The 15,424-nt window shown below is 36.0% G+C and overlaps 1 protein-coding gene across 4 annotated transcripts in view; it reads right to left on the bottom strand.

The window, feature by feature from the left end:
• The window catches only part of RC3H2 (ring finger and CCCH-type domains 2), a gene marked incomplete at its 5' end in the record, with an annotated part of 38,146 nt that extends 23,053 nt beyond the window's left edge, over positions 1-15,093 (bottom strand). For all 4 annotated transcript variants that reach the window (XM_079705999.1, XM_079706000.1, XM_079706001.1 and 1 more), the window contains 4 exons: positions 3,040-3,215; positions 9,645-9,878; positions 12,492-12,609; positions 14,863-15,093. In XM_079705999.1, the coding sequence (XP_079562125.1) occupies positions 3,040-3,215; positions 9,645-9,878; positions 12,492-12,609; positions 14,863-15,093 (759 nt within the window). The remainder of the gene's footprint in view (positions 1-3,039; positions 3,216-9,644; positions 9,879-12,491; positions 12,610-14,862) is intronic.
• Positions 15,094-15,424: the final 331 nt, after the last annotated feature.

Raw genomic sequence — 15,424 nt, 5'->3', positions numbered from 1 at the left:
AATTATTAGGGTATTTTTATAGCTTTAATCTATACTTAAGTGATAAAAAACATCAATTCAAAAGGTAGAGTTTCACATGTCCTAGTAACTGTCTAATTATCTAAACATGCAGGTATGTGGCTAGATAATTTCCACAATAAATGATATACACTTATTTCTGAACCATTAAAACTTGCTAATGGCCACAATGAAATTTGATACCTGGTTAGAATTTAGAATACCTACGCCTAGTACAGGCTCTGAAACTTAGATTGAACAAATAGTTCAAACTATTCAAACTAATGATTTTCTCATCAGGAAACGAAAATCTCCCTAGACCACCTCACTGGTAGTCTTGATTGCTGTTGTTGGCACATGAGACAGAAGTAATATGACCCCAAGAACATGAAGGTGGGGAAATCAAGTTATCATCTGAGAGTTAACTTAATAGTATCAGTTCACAATTCTCTTTGAGAATATATGAATACATTATAAAGTATGGGACACCCAAAATTCTAATCAACACAGTCTTACGTAGAATTTAAGACAGAGCAGAGTATAACTTAGAAATTACAAAATAATCTACTTAAAGAAACACTGAGGAGGGACTTCCCTGGTGGTGCAGTGGGTAAGACTTCACACTCCCAATGCAGGGGACCTGGGTTCGATCCCTCGTCAGGGAACTAGATCCCACACGCATGCCACAACAAAGAGTTCTCATGCCGCAACTAAGGAGCCCACATGCCACAACTAAGGAGCCCGCCTGATGCAACTAAGACCTGGTGCAACCAAATAAATAAATATTAAAAAAAAAAAACAGAAAGAAACACTGAGGAAACAAAAGGAGGAATTATTAATCCAAAACAGAAAAAAGAAACCCAAAAAACCAGAGGATGGTAACATTCATCCAACCACCAAGGTACAGGGTGCCTCTTGGGCAGCATGAACATCTATCCACCTGAGTTGTAAGATGTATACAGGTGGCTAACAGAGCCTGGTCCTATTGAAGTTCTATAAACATGCATCAAAATCACCTATGAAGCTTTGAAAACTACAATTTCAGGTAATCAGAATCCCTGGTTTCAAGGACTGCATAATTAACAAGCATATATGAATGCTCAAGTCTCACTGGTATATTTTGGTATCAGATATACCAAATCAAAGTATCTAGGGATGGGACCCACAAATGTATACTCTTCAAAACTCCAGAGGTGATTCTGATGTGTATCTTCAGTTTAGAATCACTGTATTAAACAATAGAATCATTAACTCCCCTTGTTCTGATTCCATGCTAAGCAAGCAAAGGTTTGATACTCTTCTACAGGAAAACAGCTACGACGTGAGAATTAAAGTCATTTAAAAGTCGCACTCCTCATTACAAATTTATAAAATTGGGGCTTCCCTGGTGGCGCAGTGGTTGAGAGTCCACCTGCCGATTCAGGGGACACAGGTTCGTGCCCCGGTCCGGGAAGATCCCACATGCCGCGGAGCGGCTGGGCCCGTGAGCCATGGCCGCTGAGCCTGCGCGTCCGGAGACTGTGCTCCGCAACAGGAGAGGCCACAACAGTGAGAGGCCAGCGTACCACACACACACACAAAAAAAATTATAAAATTGATAATATGTAGTATGTGACCTTGGTTGTGGTGATTCTGTTCCTGAGGAACCCCCAAAATTCAGGTCTGTAAGCCTATAATCAAGGAAAAGACCTGCAACAATGGTGAGTTTATTAAAGTAAATGCCCTGGAGAGAGGCCTTTTGGCAACTGTCAGCATGATATCCTTTTATTCATGTAAACACTGCTTTTAACATTTTAAACTACAGGGCAGTAGTACAAGATGAAATGGGAGCATGAAATTGAAATCTTTCTAAACTTAGTGCTATTCAAATGTCAGATGTTAGGAGCAGCTGAAGGTGTATGATAATCATAAAACACAAATCTGTATGATACCACTGAGGAAAAGAAACAACATTAAGTCAACAATACACAGTGTGAGAACCAAGCCAGTCACTTCAGGATGATAAATGATTTCTGTAATTTGCCTGCTTAGCCAAAAACATTATGTTTGAGGAACCAGAGATTCATTTCAATTGTTGCCCTAAGGACACAATCAAGCACTGTAACTATCAGGCAGATAGTGTCCAACCCTCACTTGTGGGGATAAGTGAACTCATTTGAACATATTTCCATCATCAATTAACCTGTTATCTCAAACTAAGCAGTGTGCCAAGAAAACCTCCCTTCTACCTGTACTGTTTTCATTCTTGGACTATAAAACCAGCAAAATAGCTTAAATAAGCTTTGGCTTCAAATTCAGATGTTTTACTTTATAGAAGTACTTTATAGATGTTTTGCTTTATAGAAGCCAATGGGTCTTTCTATTTCCAAGTCCTTGGGCCCTTCTCAAGTCCCCACCAGTAACCTATATTCTTGTAACATGCAGAAACGTCAAGGATTCAGCCTACTTTCCACATCTCTCAGTAACTGTCATCACCCATAAGCCTATTTGGCAATGAAACTACATTGCTGAATAACTTAGGGTTCATCCCTATCCTCTATGCCAAAAACCCCACCAATCTAAATGCAGAGTGGGGCAGTATCCTCAACTTTTCACTCTCTTGTCATCCATAAGACAACATATGGGACATCTTCAGATTAAAGGCTTTAATCTAATCACCACAGAGAAACAGATAAAAATAATAATAGGGAAGTTAAAACATTACCTACTGTTATGAAGTTTTCAGTATGCTTCCTGACTCCCTTTTAAGATGGTAAACATTAATGAAGTAGGCTTTTTTAGTTCACTTTTACTATTCCAAGAGCCAAGTTTACCAAACTATTTCCTCACAGTGTTACTGACACCTTCACGTATGTGTTCTTACACTCACGCATAGTAGTATCACACATATGCAGTATCACAGATGCAATAAATGCAGAAGGCAAAGTTTCCTTTTAACCCTTGTAAGCATTCTGTATTTCTGGGGCCTCTAGACCAGGTAACACCCATTCCAGGTATCTCACACCCAGGCATGTAATGTTTAGATGGTTGCTTGCTACTTACCTTAAAACAAGAAGCTCGATACAGTAGTTGCACAACATGACCAATACTTGTTTTTGATGCCTGAGGAAATCTTGGTTCTAGTCTTTGCACAACAAAAAGTACCAGAACTTTCCTTGAGAGAGCAGAACCATCTTCTAATGCCAGCAACACCAGCTTCAAGGCCTCTTCTTGCATAGCTAAAAGTAAAGAACATGAGTTCATAATAAATGAAGAGACCTGCAGATCATGCCTGTCAGACTACTTTGGGTATTAGTTTATGGTGGTTCATTATCTGCAGTCTGTAAATACTTAGCAGAAAAACAGGCCATCACACGTGCGCAAATACAGTTTACTTAAAAAGAAATCAAGCAAAAGAAAACATGCGTCCTACTAAACAACCAAATAGAACACAAGTCAACAGAACTTAAACAAAATATATCTTCTGTAGGTATTTAATAGTCAACTAGATAATGATAATGTTAAAGTGAAAAAAAGCCCTCATTTTTAAAACTCACAGAGCTACTATGACAATTAAATAACATGTAGAGAACACATAGTAGTCTTAAGATAAATGGTAATTTTTTAATGCATGAGACTGTTGCTTTGCCTGTCAGAATTATTTTGTATATAATTTAAAAGTGATATTAGCCCCTGGATGCAATACCTAAAGAAGGCATCCATTTATGTTGTTTTCCAGCCAGGGAGGTAGAGTATAATCTGAATCTAATCATGAAGGAGCATTAGAAAAACTCAAATTAAGGAATATTCTATAAAATAACTCCCTGCATTCTTCACGAATACCAACATTAGACAAAGAAAGGCTGAGGAATGGTACTATGTTAAAGAAGACTAAAAAGAGACATGACAAATAAACACAATACATGATCTTAGACTCAATCATAAAATGAAAGAAAATAAATGCCATAAAAGGCATTTTTGGAATAACCAACAAAACTGGAGTATGAACTATAGACTGCAGCACTGTACAAATGTTAAGTTTTCTGAATTTGATGAATGTACTGTTTTTACGTAGGACACATACTTAAGTGCAAGGGGTAAAGGGGCATGAAATATGCAACCTACTCTCAATGGCGCAGAAGAGAGAAAGAGTGAATTACATAACAAACATAGCAAAATATTAAAAACTAGTGAATATGGATAAAGAGTATATAGGAATTCTCTGCATTATTCTTGTAACTTTTTGTAAATTTGAAATTATTTAGAATTAAAAAGTTAAAAATACACTGACTCTCAATGAAAACAATGGAACTGAAAGATCATCTAGAATCTAGATTAAAAATCAAACCCCTCTTTTCCCAAGTAAGACATCGAGGCCCAGAAAAGTTAAGTGACTAGGCCAAGTTTCACAACTAGTTAGCAACAAAATTATAATTAGAACCAAGGACTTTTTAAAAGTTGAGGTAAAATTTACGTAACTACAATTAACCATTTTAAAGTATACAATTCACAATGTTGTACAACCATCAACTCTATCTAGCTCTAAGACATTTTCATCACCTGAAAGGGACTCTATAGCCGTTAAGCAGTCACACCCCATACCCCTGACCGCACCCCCCCACCACCCCCGTCTCTGGGAACCACTAGCTTGATGTCTGGTTCTATGGATTGACCTTTGTTGATGCTTCATATAAATGGAATCAGAATATTGTGACCTTCTGTCTGTCTTCTTTCACTTAAAATAACATTTTCAAAGTTCATCCACATTGTAGCATGTATTGGTTTCTCAATCCTTTAAATGGCTGAATAATATTCTACTTATAAATATACCACATTTTGTTCATCCATTCATCAGGATTGATGGACATCCAGATTGCTTCTACCTTTTGACTATCGTGCATAATGCTGCTATAAACATTCGAGTACAAGTATTAGTTTGACTACCTGTTTTCAGTTCCTTTGGGTATACACCTAGGAGTGGAACTGCTGGGTCATACGGTAATTCTACGTTTAACTTTTTGAGGAACTGCCAAATTGTTTTTCCATGGAGGCTGCATCATTTTACATTCCCAAGTTCTCTAACATCCTTGCCAACACTTTTTATTTTCCACTTTTTAAATTATGGCCATCCTAGTGGGTATGGTATCGCACTGTGATTCTGATTTGCATTTCCTTAATGACCAATGACACTGAGCATCTTTTCACGTACTTCTTGGCCATCTATGTATCTTCTATGGAGAAATGTTTATTTAAGCCCTTGGCCCATTTTTAAAATTGTGTTGTTTATCTTTTTGTTGTCGAGTTATAGAACAAAGGATATTTGGTACCTAGTCTAGTGCTTCTTAGGTAAGGTAAATAAACATGAGGAAACATCCACAGGTAAGCATTCTTAAATTATATATAAATATGGATTTTAAAAATTATTTTTCAATTTAACTTTGTATTATGGAAAATTTTAAACATATACAAAAGTAGGGATAACATGTACCCATAATACAGCGGCTGACACTAAGGTTTCATCTACTCATTACCCACTTTTCTAGTTTGTTTTGGCTGGAGTGGTTTGAAGCAAATCCAAGATAACATAGTACTTCATCCTTAAATAGTTCATTATGTATTTCTAACACGTAAGAATTTTAAATTAACATAACACCATTATCATATCTAAAAAGAGTAATATATTTCCTTAATATCATCTAATACCCAGTTCAGGTTGAACTTTCTCCCACTGTCTCAAAATTTCTTCTTATAGTTCGTTTCTTTGAGTAAGTATCCAAATAAAGTCCGTATATTGCTTTTGATTTGTATGTCTTCAAGCTTAAAAAGAAAACCTATACTAGTTCTCCCCCACTCTCCCACCCACCTGTTTAAAAGAAAATAATTTTTTGCAGAAACAATCATTTTTCTAAACAATACTCCCACATTCTCGATTTGGCTAATTTTGTATTTGTGATGTTCCTTTATCCTCCTTATTTCATGTAAACTAGAGACTTGATTAGATTCAGAATGAGTTTTTAGCTTTTGGGTTTTTTTTGGGGGGGGCAAGCATACACCTTATTCTATGTATCACATCAGGAGATACTTAAGACCTAGATGTCTCACTTTTAGTAATGTTAAGATTGATCAGTGGGTTTGGGCCTTTTCATTTATTAACCTTTCATCTACTGGTTTTAACAGCCAATAATAATTCTTGCCTAGACCCATTAATTCATTTTATGTGATTTTTCTAACCTTAACATTGTTTTTCTAAATTTATTAGCTGGAATTTTGCTAAAAGAGAAACCTACCCTCAAAACCCTGAGAAACTGTCCTTGAAAGCAATTTGTAAAGGAAAGTCAGAAAAAACACGCTTGATGTTTTTCTACTCCTTTTCTAATTTTTTTTTAAATTTTTTAATTTTTGCTGTGTTGGGTCCTCGTTTCTGTGCAAGGGCTTTCTCTAGTTGTGGCAAGCGGGGGCCACTCTTCATCGTGGTGCGCGGGCCTCTGACTGTCGTGGCCTCTCTTGTTGCGGAGCACAGGCTCCAGACATGCAGGCTCAGTAGTTGTGGCTCACGGGCCTAGTTGCTCCGCGGCATGTGGGATCCTCCCAGACCAGGGCTCGAACCCGTGTCCCCTGCATTAGCAGGCAGATTCTCAACCACTGCACCACCAGGGAAGCCCCCACTCCCTTTTCTAATTTTGAGCATAATGTGTTGGTGCTATAGCAACTGCCAAAGATAACCAATTTATTTTTTCTGTACTATACTATCATTACAAGATCATGGATCTTTACACATTTTATGTGTTTCAATCCATTATAGTCATTATTCATTTGGAGGTTCAGATTGTCCCACTTTTGTCCAGTGGGAGCCTTTTCAAATTCTGTCCTTTTGACAAGATTCTGATGGTCTTTAATAGCTTTTTTGCTTTCTAGCACAAGACTTCCCAGGTTCATCTTGTACTTTTCTACCCTAGAACTGGGATAAGAAATTTATTAAAAGAGCCCTGCTTCTTTTTGGTAGGAAATGGTATTTATTAAAGGCCACAATTTGGGTGCTATGGCTATTCATTGCTTCCAAGCCTTTTAAGTAGACATAGCTAGGAAACAGTCATTTTCTAGAAAAAGAAAAATAAATGAGTCTGTATTTATATTGCCAATTCAAATTTAAGAATGCAGGGTTTTTACATAAATTCTTTGATTTCATACTTGTATCTCTCTTTTTTTAAATGCCAAAAACCTTGGTTCCTGATGGCATTAACATAATTACCTACTTGCTTTCTCCTACTGTGTCTGTATAATAGTTTCAAAATAACAATACCAATAGAATTATAAACAATATGACTAGTGAATACAATTTAGGATTTATTATATATCACACTAGGAATATAAAAATCAAAAACACTGTGTTCTAAAGTCACCTGAAACAGTTCATTCCTGATGAATATGCTACCAACTTATGAATGTTTTAGCTTTTCATTCTTAGGCGTTTTTTTGTTTTATTCATTTTATTTACAATTTTAAAACTTATATTTACTAAGAATTGTTTTATGATTACATAAAACATTTACATGGGTACAAACTACAAATCAATGTACACTGAGCGAGATCTAGCTTCTGTCTCCATCTGCTTTCTCTTGGTTCTTCCCTACTCTACATGTTTATTATTTTTTAATTTTTCCTACCATTGCTTCCTTTGGAAAATACAAACAAATAATTAGAAACTGGTTGTCTCTCTCTCCCTTCCCTATTTAAAAGTGTGCTTTACTATAATATGCACACTATTCTGCACCTTGATTTATTTTTTAACTTCATGTATCTAGAAATCACACCCAGCAAAATATATACATTTTCCTCATTACTTTCAACAGATTCATGGTAGTCCACTGGAAGGATATATACCAGTTTACTAAGCCAGTCTCCTATTCATAGACATTCAGGTTGCTTCCAGATGTTTACTGTTGTAAACAGTGCTTTATAACTTTATGCATTCTGCATTTTTTGCTATATTTATGGGACAGATTCCTAGAAATAGCACTTTTGGGCCAAAGGGTAGATGCAGAGGTGATTTTGCTAGATAATTGATAAATCCCTCTCTTTCAAGTTTGCACCACTTTGCATTCCCACTATTACTGGATGAAAGCACCTGCTTTCCCACAGCCTTGAAAAGAGACAAAAGTTGTCAGACTTTTGAATTCTGCCAATCTGATAGGTGAGAAATGGTATTTCACTATAATTTTAATGTATATTTCTCTTAATATGAGAAAGACTGAGCACATTTTTATATGTTTGAGGACCATTTACATTACTTTTTCCCTTGAGTTGTCTGTCTGTGCATCTTTAGTCAATTTTTTAACTGGGTAGTTGGTATTTTTCTTCTGAGTTTTTATAAGTACCTTATATATTAGTTATATTAGCCCTCTGTATTGGATATAATATAAATATTTCCCCAAGTTTCTCTTTTTTTTTTTACTTTTCTTATGATGTAATTAAAAAAATTATATAGCCAAATACCAATCTTTTCTGTTATTGCTTCTGGATGTGGAGCCAAAGAAAACAGTGTTTCCTACTCCTAGGTTATAAAGGAATTCACTCATGTATTTGTTTTTATTACCTATACAATTTATTTTTTAATCATAAGTATTTCTAACCTACTTGGAATTTATGTAGCTAAGGAGTATTAAGAAATACATCCATGGGGACTTCCCTGGTTGCAGAGTGGTTAAGAACCCGCCTGCCAATGCAGGGGACACGGGTTCAAGCCCTGGTCCGGGAAGATCCCACATGCTGCGGTGCAACTAAGCCCGTGCACCACAACTACTGAGCCTGCACTCCAGAGCCTGCGAGCCACGACTACTAAGCCCGTGCACCACAACTGCTTGAGGCCCATGTGCCTAGAGCCCATGCTCTGCAACGAGAAGCCACTGCAATGAGAAGCCCGCACACCACAACGAAGAGCAGCCCCACTCGCCGCAACTAGAGAAAACCCATGTGTAGCAACGAAGACGCAATGCAGCTAAGAATAAATAAATAAATAATTAGAAAAATATTTTTTAAAAAAATCCATGAAAAAAAGAAATAGAAGAAGAAGAAAAAATTACATCCAATTTTATCTTTTTCCACATGTCTATCCAGTGATCCCAATGCCACTTAGTAAAAAAGTTTCCTTTGCAAAAATAAATTCTTCCTAGCCTATAGTTCTAAATCAGAAAGGCAAAACAATAAAGCTTCAAGGAGATAACACAGGAAAGTACTTCATAACCTGGGTACAGGTAAAGATTTTTTAAACAGAATGTAGAGGATGGTAACTATAAAGGAATCATCCCCTGATGATTCTTATTTTTTCTAATAATTTGTTTCCCAATTTTAAAGACAATCATGAACTTTTAATTTCTTTCATAAAAAGGTTTACTTTTCTTTACTTACTACCTGTGTACTATTAGGCCTCTCTCTAACTCACTTTTCTAATTTGTAAAATTGGATCTGTGTCACTTTCCTTAAAGAAATGAGAAATTTATTCTAAAACACTATCACACTGTTTATCATATAAATTATGAATAAAAACTAATTTATCTTTAATTATGTCAATATTTGTATGTATAAATCTGAGTATTCTCACCTACTCCTAGAAATTGGCATCCTCTAGCTCTGACAGCCAATACGAAAGGCAAGACAGTGATCTATCTTACCTGGCCCTAGAAACTGGCATCCTCGAGCCCTGACAGCAGCCCATAAGTTGGCAGACAATTGCTGAGGGTTCTGGTGCTGTAATATTAGTTCCGTTACAGTTCTTTCTCCAAGTGAACGGGCTGCTCGTATGGCTCTTACACGACCTTCTTCCTCCACCAGTTGACAGTTTACAAGTGTCACCAGTTTCCTTTGCATTGGACGGCTCAGTGCACTCTGGTTCAAACTAGCTACACCTTTAGGAAAAAAGGAAACTACAGTTTTTTTTCAATCAAAAAAGACAAGTCAAATTTCATTATCTATTTAATGAAAATAGATAACTATTAAGCCACAATTCCTAATCAGTCCCCATAAGGTACTTTCATTTCTTAACAATGAATATTTTGTCCCTGTTTATTACTACTCTGTGGTAATTGGAGCCTAATTTTTAGTTACTTCGAATTTTATTTGGGTATCCTATTCTCTAGGTTATGTGTGTCCCACAAAAGAGAGTAATTTGGGTTTATTTAGTCTATTCTTCATTTTCACTAAAACTATTGAAGATAAATTTAGAGCTAAATAAATGAAAAAATCTAAATGTAATGATTAACAACAGCTCTAGTTTTTGGGGCTTTTTTTGTTGTTGTTGTTTTGTATATAAGACATTTAGAACACAGTTTAATGACAAAATCTTAGATCCTATTCCCTTTTCAGATTCAAAGATATTGCTCCAGCAATTCTTCCCTCTCTCCCACATCACCAATTGTTCCCTTTCTACTTGATCACCTGCATCAGCATACAGTAAGAACAAGCATGCTGTTATTTCATACATCTTAAGAAAATTAATAAATCCTTTTATTCATCCCTTTTCCCGTACCTGCTCTGCCCCATTTCTTTCCTCCGTTTTGCAGCAAATCCTCTAGAGTTGTCTATATTCACTATCTCCAAATCCTTACTTCACAATAAAACCTATTCCAGTCAAGTTTTTGCCACTATCTCTTGACCAAAACTGCTCTTCTCATAACAACAATTACCTCCTCTTTGTTAAATCAATGGTCAATTCTCAATCCTTATCTTATCTGACCTTTCAAGAGCACTCAACACAGATCACTCCTAACTCCTTTAAAAACATTCTTTACTTGGCTTCCAGAACACCCCTGTCTCTTAATTTTCTTCCTTCCTTCTTCCTTTCCAGTCTTCTTTGCTGATTTCATCTTTTCTTCTTGACTTCCTAATGTTAAACGGCCTAGGACCCAGTTTTTGTTTTCTTCTCTATCTATACTCACTACTTAGGTGATCTCATCCAGTCTTATTGCTTTAAATACTACCTGTATGTCAATGACTCCCAAAATTACAGCTCCTATACCTCATTCCTTAACATATATCCACTGGTTACCTAACAGCATCCAAGTGAAGATCTGACATCTCAAATTCAACATGACCAAAACTGAACTCCTGATCTTCCTATCTAAACCTGATGTCCCTGCAGTATTCCTTGTGTAAGTTGATGGCAACTTCTCTTTCCAGGTGCTCAGGCCCCAAAACTCAGGAGTCATACTTGACCCTGTTCTTTCTTTCATACCCACATCCAATTATTTAGGAAATTCTCTTGATTCTACCTTCAAAAAACATCCAGACTGTCCACTTCTCACTACCTCCACTTCCACTAACCTTGTCCCATCAGCCTGTTAACCAATACCTTGGTTCTCCCTTTGTCCTTCTACACTGAATTCTCAACAGAGCAGCTAGTGTGACCCTTTTACCATTAGTCATATCATGTCATTCCTCTGGCTCAAAATCCTAGAGCAACTCCCCAATTTCACTCAGAGTAAAAGCTCAAGTCTTTAAAATGGCCTGTAAATCTGTACATCATCTGGCCTCACCATTTCTTTTCATTATCTCATACTGCTCTCCCCCTCACTCACCCTACTCCAGGTATATTCTCCTGTTTTTGTTCTTTGAAGACACTAGGCATGCCTTGGGGACTTTGTTATTTCTTCTGCCTGGAACAGTCTTTTCCCAGGAACCTACATGGTTAACTACCTCACCTTTTTCATCTCAAGTTCGAAAGCTACCATCTTAACAAGGTCTACACTAATCACCTTGTTTAAAATTGCAACCCACCCTTTTCCCCTCACTCTGACATTTCTGATCCATTTAACTATACTGTTTTCTTTCCACAGCAATTATCATTTGTAACATAGTGCCTGGTACTTAGGACATGCTCTTTAAGTATCTGTTCAATGAATGAATGAGGTAGATAGGATAAGTTTCTCAAGGAAGTCACTGTGTCCAAAATATCCAACAGTGGAAAGCACAGAGCGGATACAAAATAAATACTTGATTAATTCACTCACTCAACAACTTTTTATTACATCTATGACCTGCTAGCTACTGAGGATGCAGTGATAAACAGAAGAGAATTCCATTTCTGTCTCAGCATTTAACTTACTGAGCTTATATGCCTATCTCCCCAATAGACCGTGGGCTCCATGAAGACCTTAACCTGTAAGTTAACTCTAAGTGCTCCATAAAATTTAATAAATGACTGAATGAATACATGACATTGTCTTAGTAGGATTCATTAAAACTAATATTCTGCTATAGCACCATTAGTTTAATCAGTGAATATAAACATTGTATAAATCTCAATATGTAGTATGTCCGATGAATTCTTAAATTAATAACAATATTGATTATCTCTAGAAAACAGTATAATGTTCTCAATCAAAAAGATTTCCATGATCTCTTTAAGCAAACTCATTTATCAAAACTCAAAATTACTTAATAGGGTATCAACATCAAGTCTTCCAAAATTAATGTATTACCAAGTCCTACTCACCCATAAAAATACTTTTTTATGAACTTACCTTTACCTCCACTTAGTGGTTTTAAGTAGAGTGCCAAATCCTCAACACATTTCTTTGCAACCTCATAGTGTTTGTTCTCACTTAAATTACTTAACTTTACTGATTGATGATCTGGTACCTAAAAAACAAAGAAAAACTGAAGAAATACATTCATCCAGTTCATGCAATTGTTAATTTTATATTTGATAATAATCTTGGTGAGTATAAACTTCTAATACACAGACAATCAAAGTAGTTTAAGTAAAATTAAAGCCAAACACCTAGCCAGTCTGCTTTCCAAGAACCAAGGATATCATACTTAATAGCATGGGCTGGGTGAATTAATGAGAGGAAAAAAGGAGGTAGTTAATTGTACAATGTATCAATGTTATTCCTCGGGGATGATAACTATGCTATAACTTTGAAAAATGTTAACATTAAGGGAAGCTGCAGAAAGTTAACAGGTTCTCTGTGTACTGTTTTTTGCAATTAAAAAAAGTATTTCAAAATAAAAAGTAGGAAAAAAGTCAAGAACTTTTTTCCCCTTAGCACTTGGCACCTGCTTCCTATATAATTTACTTATTATATTTATTGTTTATGTCTGTCCCCCATTGTTCTCAATGAAAGGTCAAAACTTGGGTAAAACCTTGGGCAGCTCTGCAACTGCTACATATGATTTTGAGTAAATTATTTAACTGCTCCAAGTCATGGTCTCTCTATCTGCAAAATGGAAGATGAAAATCCCTGTTTCACAGTGCCATTATGAAAATTCAATTTAATTCAACAAATATTTATATTCATGGAGTGCTTACCACGTGCCAAGCAGTTTTAGGCAGTAGGCATCTATCAGTGAGCGAAACAGACAAAATATCTTGCCCTCGTGTAGCTTACATTCTAGTAAAGAGGAAGCAGCCAATAAATTTTTTTTAAATAAATAAATATATAGTATGATAGAAGGTGGTCAGTAAAAATTATACAGCAAGGATAAGGGGGATTTGAGAGTGTTGGAGGGGGATTGCAATTTTAACAGGGGTGGTCAGGATAGGCTTCCTTGGGAATCATGACATTTGAATATAGACTTGAAAGAGGAGAGAGAATGAGTATCTTAGGCAAAATAACAGTCACTGAAAAAGCCCTCAGGTGGGAACAAGTTTGGCACATCTGACAATTGGTTAGGAGGCCAGTGTGGCTTAAGCAGGAAGAGTGAGGACAGAGCAGGAGATAAGGCTGAAAAGGTAATAGAAGTCACACTGTAAAGACCTGCAAGATAATTTAAGGACCAACTGAGAGAACATCTATAAGTGAAAAAACACAATACCTGACCTATAGCAGATGCTAAATGATAGCTAGTATTATTACAAATAATCTACAGTATTTTATTGAATCTAAGATGCCACTGTTTGCAAGAGGCACTATTGTTTTATGCACCATTAAGGAAAAAACTGCCAATTAATTTATGCCACACTATTGATAAATAGATGCATCTTGATTTCAGAGTGTCTAACTGGATTATGAACACTGAAAAGAAATGTGCTTTAAAAGGAAAACCTCAAATATCAAGACACTAAAGGAATGGAGTATTTTTATTCATTGAATTTTCTAAGAAGTGATTAATCAGAAAAATCCTTACTTTCTTGATTTAATATGTAGTACATGAGGTACAGAATTTCATCTTCTTCCTCACCTGTAAAATGGGGATAATAACTACCTGAAGAACTATGACAAGAACTAGTAATAATAGATGTGGACTGCTTACTATCATACCTAACACAAAGTAGGCCCTCATTAAATGAAAATTATTATAAATCTAGGGTCTTGATGATTCAGTAAAATGATAAATAAGATATGCTATTTTTATAGCATATGAGCATAAGCAGAAACTGCAGAATTTGTTACTGACACTCCAGAAATTGGTTTTCTATACATACATCTTGTATATGTATATATACCTATACAGACCTATTTTCTCATTTATATCATCCTAAAAGTCAAGTGAAGTTTTAAAAGAAAACCAAAAAACCTCCACTTAAGGGTTCTAGATGGTTGATTTCTGGCCAAAGCTTTGATTACATTTCTTTTCATGCACCCTAATGACTAAATATTTATGTATGCTTATACAAAAATGTTTCTTATCCACCAAAATCACTTAAAAACATAACTTTTGACCACAGCACTGAATACAAAAAAGTATATAACTATATGCAATTTACAGTTTTGCATAAGGATTTATAACATTATCTAAAGAAAATCATTTGTGGAATACAATAATGAAAATCAGGTATATTGAGTATTTTTTATGTCTCCAATATCCCTAAACATACTTTGTACCCCTTAATGAACAAAGTTCTATAATTATTACTTATACCAAACACGTAAAATCCTGAAAGGTTACCTGGGCTCCAACTAACTGGAGAAGTGCGAAGTTGACAGGAAGCACATCAATGTCTGTGTTGATGGCAGTCTGATCAAAAGGACAAGCTTTTCGGTGAAGTTTATTCAAGCAGGTCTTGCAAACAGTGTGTGAACAACCTAAACTGATGGGTTTGTGCACATTCTCATCAAATTCATTATAGCAGATTGGACAGGACAGAAATTCTGTCCATTGAGCTGCCTGCACAGGCATTGTGGAAGCTGGATGCTCGGGTTAGCAGTCTAGCAGATCATTATTTTGCTGGGTAGTGTTTTGTAAGCTGGAAATGGACAAAAGTAAGAATTAACCACATATTCATCATTCACCTTTCAAGAGTTAACTGCTTAAGTCAACCATCACAGCTTCAAAACCTAAAACACTTTTTAAAAAAAATAAATTTATTTATTTATGGCTGTGTTGGGTCTTCATTGCTGCATGCGGGCTTCTCATTGCAGTGGCTTCTCTTGCTGCGGTGCACGGGCTCTAGGCATGGGCTCAGCAGTTGTGGCACACGGGCTTAGTTCCTCCGCGGCATGTGGGATCT

The sequence above is a fragment of the Hyperoodon ampullatus genome, assembly GCF_949752795.1.
Source record: "Hyperoodon ampullatus genome assembly, chromosome: 6".
Classification (NCBI taxonomy): domain Eukaryota; kingdom Metazoa; phylum Chordata; class Mammalia; order Artiodactyla; family Ziphiidae; genus Hyperoodon; species Hyperoodon ampullatus.
Note: the sequence above shows the minus strand (reverse complement) of the source record. Positions and strands in the feature narration are given on the sequence as shown.